The sequence below is a fragment of the Berghia stephanieae genome, chromosome 2 (assembly GCF_034508935.2).
Source record: "Berghia stephanieae isolate SIO BIC M18660-M18661 chromosome 2, UCSD_Bste_1.3, whole genome shotgun sequence".
NCBI lineage: Eukaryota > Metazoa > Mollusca > Gastropoda > Nudibranchia > Aeolidiidae > Berghia > Berghia stephanieae.
Genome location: NC_088361.1, coordinates 81,031,929 through 81,038,748, shown reverse-complemented (window position 1 = coordinate 81,038,748; position 6,820 = coordinate 81,031,929). Strand labels below are relative to the sequence as shown.

Sequence of the window (6,820 nt, the reverse complement as noted above, 5' to 3'; positions counted from 1 at the left end):
AAAAGGGGAAAATGTACCCCCCCCCCCCCCCCAAAAAAAAAAAAAAAAAAAAAACAAAAAAAAAACATATCCCAAAACAATCATCTTGCCTTGGCTGGGGACGATCCACGTATTTACAGCTTCGCGAAGTCCCAGGTTTGAGAGTTTTTGCTAAGATAAGGGTCATTTAAATTGATTGATATTGGAAGGACGAGTTTTCATGTCCAATTTTTAAATACGAGTTTTTCCAGAGTGCAGTAAAGCACACCCGGGACTGATTAAATAGCCTATTATGCGTTGAGAGAGGAATAGTCGGCATCTTTTTATATGAAAATGACGTCAATATTTCACAAATAGACATATTATAATCAAGCGCTTTGATCAATGTTTACATATTGGCAGGTCTGATAAGGGAATGCAATTATGGTCTTGATTTCACATTGTTGGATTGGACACTATTCTGCGTTGGCTCGAGAGTATTTCCATTAAAACAATGAGCCCATGACAGTTTTGGTTATCAGACCTGCAAATATGTATTATACGTCCGCTTTGATATTTAAGATTGTTTTCGTACATTTTATCATTTACTTTTTTTCCTGTTTAAAAAAATGTCATTTTATACTAAAGGAGAAAAGTTTAGCTTTTTTGAACTAATGTGAACCCGGTTTTCAAAATTGGCTTTTAGTGATCGATTCTGTAGTCCTTTATGGTCTAATTTTATGGGACAAGCAATGCTGGTTATCCAATTGGTTTAATTATACAATAATGGCTGTCACTTGACAAAAAGAGGTTTAATTTCTACATTTACGTAGTTCTAGACCTCGTGACATCTCCACTGGATAAAATTACCTTTTATCTGCAGTACCCTTGATCTTGATTGGTTTCTATCGACTGCTGCTGTAAAATTTTATATTTTCTCTTAATTTTTTTTTTTTTTTTGCACTTTTATATTGTCTTTTCTTTCGATACCCTATCGGTTGATGATGAAAATATAGTTGTAATCGTTTTCAACGTTGAGCAATTAAACTCTCTTATTTTTCAGCAGTTTAAGTGTTAAAGTATCATTCAAGCATGAATATCTCACTTGTTAAATACCCATACGTTATGCACTCTACGACGTGATTTTTCCTAGCCTACTTGAATTTATATCTAAAGCGCCTCCTCAAATTTTACATAATATAACGTATGACACCGAACAGCAAATGACTCGATTACTAACTATCACAGCCTATGAAAACAATGATGATATACGTTTAGTTAAAATACTGACAACAAGGATTTAATGTACCAACACACTATGTGTATTCTTAAACGTTTATAACTTGTTTGATATAATTTAGTGAGAATTAAACATCAAAATGGCTGCCCTAAAACAATAATAAATATAGATCTGAGTGACGTCAATCTCATTCCATCTTTTGAAAAAATCCAATGTGACATTTTCAAAGCATAAAGTCACACACACACAAACGCCCACACATATACACATACATACACATACGTACACACACAAACACACACACACACACACTCACACACACATATACACCCACACAATCACGCCCTTCCTCACGGCATCGTCAGAAGCTGTCGCCTTGGTATCATTCCATGAAGGAATATGATGGGTAATCCATCAAACAAACATGAATTCAATAGGCATCATCTACGTCGTCAAAGGGAGAAAAATGGGGATTAATTATCACGTCCAAGGAAAATCAAAACAAAAAGCGCCTGAAGATCAAAATCCCAACTTTCCAGCCCACAGTGCAATAACTTATACACTAGACCACAAAACATCCACAAAATGCAAAAATATATTTTAAAAGAATCAGAAATAGAAACCTTTATATTTAAGTATAATCGTCACAAGACGCGTCCACGTTAAAAATTATACAAGGCCGATAATGGAACGCAATCGTGGGTTTATTTAACAGTACACATACTGTGTGGGTCCCGATAGCTCAGTTGGTAGAGCACTCGGTTCACAATCAAAAGGACCGAGAGCGATCCCGGATGCAGTCTAGATTTTTTTTCTGACCCCCCTGTCCACCCTGCAGTAATTGGGTAGCTGGATCTGGCGGAAAGTACTTTGCGATTGACTAGCGTCCTATTCAAAGGAAAGCAAGCAATTCCTATTGTCCGTTTCACACTATAGAAACGGGGATAAACTCCGGTCTAATGGCTCTGAAGGACTACTTTTAACAGGACAATGGACAATATTATTTCGGGCTATCAAAGCATTGAGACCGTGCATAACAATTTGGGTTGTTAGATTAATAATTGAGTTCACGTATAGGCTAGATCAATAGTCACGTGAACAATCGCATGATGATTTCCTATGAGAGATTCGGCTTTAGGCGCTAAAAGGCGATGGATAACATATTATGATAATAGTTAATGCTCATTGATGTAATTAAGTCCATTTGTTTTCTTTTATCACCAGAAAAGTGCGCTTTGGTGCTGTGGTGTTCCAAGACGCAAAGAATGAGGAGGACAATAACAACAGTGATGAGTAAGCTCCTAGTAATACAATATATATATATATATATATATATATATATATATATATATATATATATATATATATATATATATATATATATATATATATAATTATACTTGAAATTTTTTATGAATAGCTCCTTTTATCAAAAAGTTGAGCTCTATTATTTCATGGTCTTTGTTTTAATAGTGTACACACACACACACACACACACACACACACATATATATATATATATATATATATATATATATATTTATATAAATATCCTGGTTATGTTTATATATGAAATGAGTTCTTTTAGCAACCTTGGGAAGAGAAAGAAAGAGAGAGAGAGAGAGAGAGAGAGAGAGAGAGAGATAGAGAGAGAGAGAAAAAGAGAGAGAGAGAGAGATAATGAGAGAGAGATAGAGAGAGAGCGAGAGAGAGAGAGAGAGAGAGAGAGAGAGAGAGAGAGAGAGAGAGAGAGATCAATATTCAATTTTACGTTTGTAGTGAAAGTTAAAAAATAACGATTGAGCGATAGTAAGTAAATTTTTCACCCCCTTCCAAATGCGGCCTTCTTAATTACATAGCCTGGCACTTGTCAATAGACATCTAGATAACCACGCCTCTCGGACAGTCGTCAGAATGTAAACATTGGCAGTGATCGGTAAACATAGCGAACTACACAGGGTTTACTATCGGTAGTATGTGTCTAAGTAAAATACCCAATATTCTACCGCTTGATCAATAGAACAAACACAGAGAACTATGTGTAAACTTAAATTAATGGTTATAATATGATCAAGAAAATCGTGTGATAACTAGTCACCCATTTGGCGATATAAGAACAATAACAATGATCAGAGAGATGTCATTTTCATTCACGTTATTGTGTATGAAACCACCAACTATGTTTGTCCGAGCACGTGAGAAGATGTGTCACCAATTCCATGTTTTGATTGGTCAAATATCTACTGGTTAATTACGTCACAATACAAGGCCAGACCACCAGAGAAAAAAAAAATTAAATAATGTGCTGAATTCAATAAATAGTATGGAGTTGACGTCACTCAGGTCATTTTTATTGCTTTTTGCCATCCGAGTTCATGAGTAATTCTCACCAAACTGTATTAACTAGACTATAAACGTTCAGGTTACACAAAGCTTTGTGTGTTGGTGCGTTACATTTCCGGATGGCAATATTGTGAGCTTCTTAGCCAAGTGCATACTACCAAAGTCCAACCAATGAGATCATTAATAATTTATTTGAGCACTATCAACGACAAATCACAAGGGTATCAACCTAAAAATAGCGTCAACATAGAAGAGGATAGCGAAGCCTACCTTCCAACGCCCAGTAAATAGGAAAGTCTAGTTAGGCGGCTGCCAAACAGCTTGAATCCTGAAGGCCAAACCATTTATTCCTTCGTATTTTGTCATAATTTGTTCGTTCAACAGGATAATAGAAAACTTATTTATTTTCAAACAATAGTTATAAATGAGAATAAACAACTCGTGAAAGCGTTCGCATGTAAAACTGATAAAGGACGCACACCGACATGGATGCAAACGCACAAAGATCCGGTATGTATAAGATATGAATAATAGGTACACATTTAAATATTGTAGGCACACAGGACATATACATTGACATTTCTTAAAAATCAAAACAAAACCCCCCCCCCATAAATAACAATTCTCAAAAATCGTTAAGAGCTCGAGTAATCGAGTTCCCGACAGTGTTGCTATCTCTGCGACTCTTTATTGTTTTAAATTTTTTTTAACACAGAAATATTTGTACGATAACAAATCGTTTAGAAAGGACATTATGCGAGTGACCACAAAAGGTATGTTCCTTGGCAATTAGTCTTTTGGCAGGAAATAGTAAAAGGCTACTTATAACAGACCCCGTTTTCCTTGAAGGGACAGAATTGTACATAGTTGCATGTCTGATAAGCGAAGTCAATTAAGGGATTGATTTAACACCGTTGCAATGGACAATATTTTGATTTGGTTTGAGAGTATTTCCATTACAACAATGAGCCCATAATATTATTGGTTATCAGACCTGTATATAGGTCACGTCGAAAGGGACGTAAAAGCGCAACCGAATATTATTCTAGCATTTGCCATGAATAGTCAAGCGTATCAATAGTTGTGACCTCAAATTTTCAAGCTTTAAATTTAATCAAAATGATGCAGACGATATCGTGACAGCACTGGTATTTCCAAAATAAAATAATTTCAACTGGATGAAATGAAATAAAATTAGTCAGTGGGGTAGAATAATATTTCTTGTCATCTTGCTTTTTTATAAATGGTAGTCCGACCTTGTTTTCTTATCTCACTCGCAGACTCGTGCAGCGCAATTCCGTCCTAAACTCCAAAGCGCAGCATTGCGAGAGATAAATAAATTTAAACTCAATGCTCAATCTCTGTGTTTATAATTCAGCCTCTCCTGGAAGCTTCACGTACAAAAAATATATATATTCCATTTTGTCGCTAGAAAACCATAAAAAGTCGACTCATGGGAAGAGATGTGACAAATCAGCGAGGCCGATCTTTTTGAACTCAGTAATCAATATGGTCAATGTGTCAATCTATATTTAAAATTTCTCTCGCTGTTGAAAAATGTAATCACGTATTTTTTATTCAGAAAATAACTTTTTCAGTGTTCACTTTTAAAATTTATCGATAGATCGATTATAATTCTAAAAGTCGATCTCACTAAAGTTTCATTTGCGTGGTAAAGAGTTACCTAAAAATTCCATAATATACTATCTCATTCTAAGTGCACATATTTGCAGGTCTGACAACGAAAATAAAAATGAGCTTGACATAACATTGTTGTAAAAAACCACATGTTGCGTAAGTGTAAGAGTAGTTCCAAAACAACAAAGAGTCCATAATAATTTGGGTTATCAGACCTACGAATAGATACACTTTGATCTCAATCATTATTTCAATGTTATTTTTTGTCGACTTTTTTTTTCAGCTCATTACAGATTGATCCCGATATATTCCGACGGGAAAACGGAACCGCAAACGGAACGACGCACATCTCAACGGTTTCCAATGGCGACGTACACAACATTCAAATACAAAGGAGTCCTCAGAGACTCGACTCCCTGGGAAAAGACGTGGTACTGGCATCACGATGTTTTAAGTTCTGGAGATTTGGCAAACTTGCTAATACACCGTCTGGCACCCGAAGGATTTCCGTCGAGGGCGCTCCAATAACTACCAGGTACAGACGGAGTTCCAGCAATTTCGTGTACCCTTTTAACGATACTTCCGGGATTTCAAATCTCTCTTCGAATGTTAATATGATCAGTTTTTCCACTGGTTCAAATTCGTACGGGTCGAGAATAGTGTAAAAGTAAAATGTTGTGGACTATGTTAATGGTATCCAAGAAATGTGTGATAAATCATAATGATGATTAAAAATTACTTATAGAAATGAGAAGATGAAGACGAAGAAAGAGAAGGAGATGATGATATTTATAGTGCTTTATGCCAAGGCATAAAAGGGCTTTACATCAAAATGCTTATACAATGTATATAAAATTCACAAACATCGGTTCCTGAATATTATTTAAAGACACACAGACATACATACATAAGTACACAAGCAAAAGGCAGTTTAGATGAATAACAGATCAGAAAGGAACACGTTTTGTGTAAGGAGTGTGAGTTTGCAAGAGATCGTGTTTCTTGATTGTTACGCAAATTGTCTAAGATAATGAGGTCAAATCTAATGTAAACAATAATATTACAGAGGGATTGATTATTTCTGTGAATTAACAAAACTCACAACTCAAACAACTCACAGAAAACATTAATTTACAACACGAGGATCATCATATATGATATACTTCGTGTTGATCTTCTGTAAATATTAACCAGTCACTGACCAAAGTACCGAGGCATGAAGGATATAATGCATCACCCACAACAATTAAAATAACTAGAATATTTAAATATCGATAAATTGAAATGACCTCATCTGAATCTTGGAAAAAAATCTCAAACTTGAAGGTGAAGGAAGACTTCGCGAAGTCCTCGATTTGAGAGTGTATTTGAGGGTTATTTAAATTGATAGATACTTGAATAACGAATTTTCTGGCCATTAAAAAAAAAAAACATGGTTATCCAAAGTAAGGCAGTTAACTGGCGAAAAGATTTTCGACTTGATTTGGGGAATTCAATACTACCATGAATAGAGAATTTATGCAGCTGGTCTGCCTCATCGAAGCCCTTCATTCTTAATTAACTATGTATTATAATTCCGTGATTGAATATCATTAACTCTTGTGATATACAGCCCGGATTATGTTTTGGGTAGTTTTAATT

The 6,820-nt window shown here is 35.2% G+C and overlaps 1 protein-coding gene across 1 annotated transcript in view; it reads left to right on the top strand.

The window, feature by feature from the left end:
- Window positions 1-6,610, top strand: part of LOC144965635 (putative ammonium transporter 2) — a 77,309-nt gene extending 70,699 nt beyond the window's left edge. Inside the window, exons 11-12 of the mRNA XM_078901183.1 lie at window positions 2,423-2,491; window positions 5,463-6,610. Of these exons, the coding sequence (XP_078757309.1) occupies window positions 2,423-2,491; window positions 5,463-5,844 (451 nt within the window). The 3' untranslated portion in view covers window positions 5,845-6,610. The remainder of the gene's footprint in view (window positions 1-2,422; window positions 2,492-5,462) is intronic.
- Window positions 6,611-6,820: the final 210 nt, after the last annotated feature.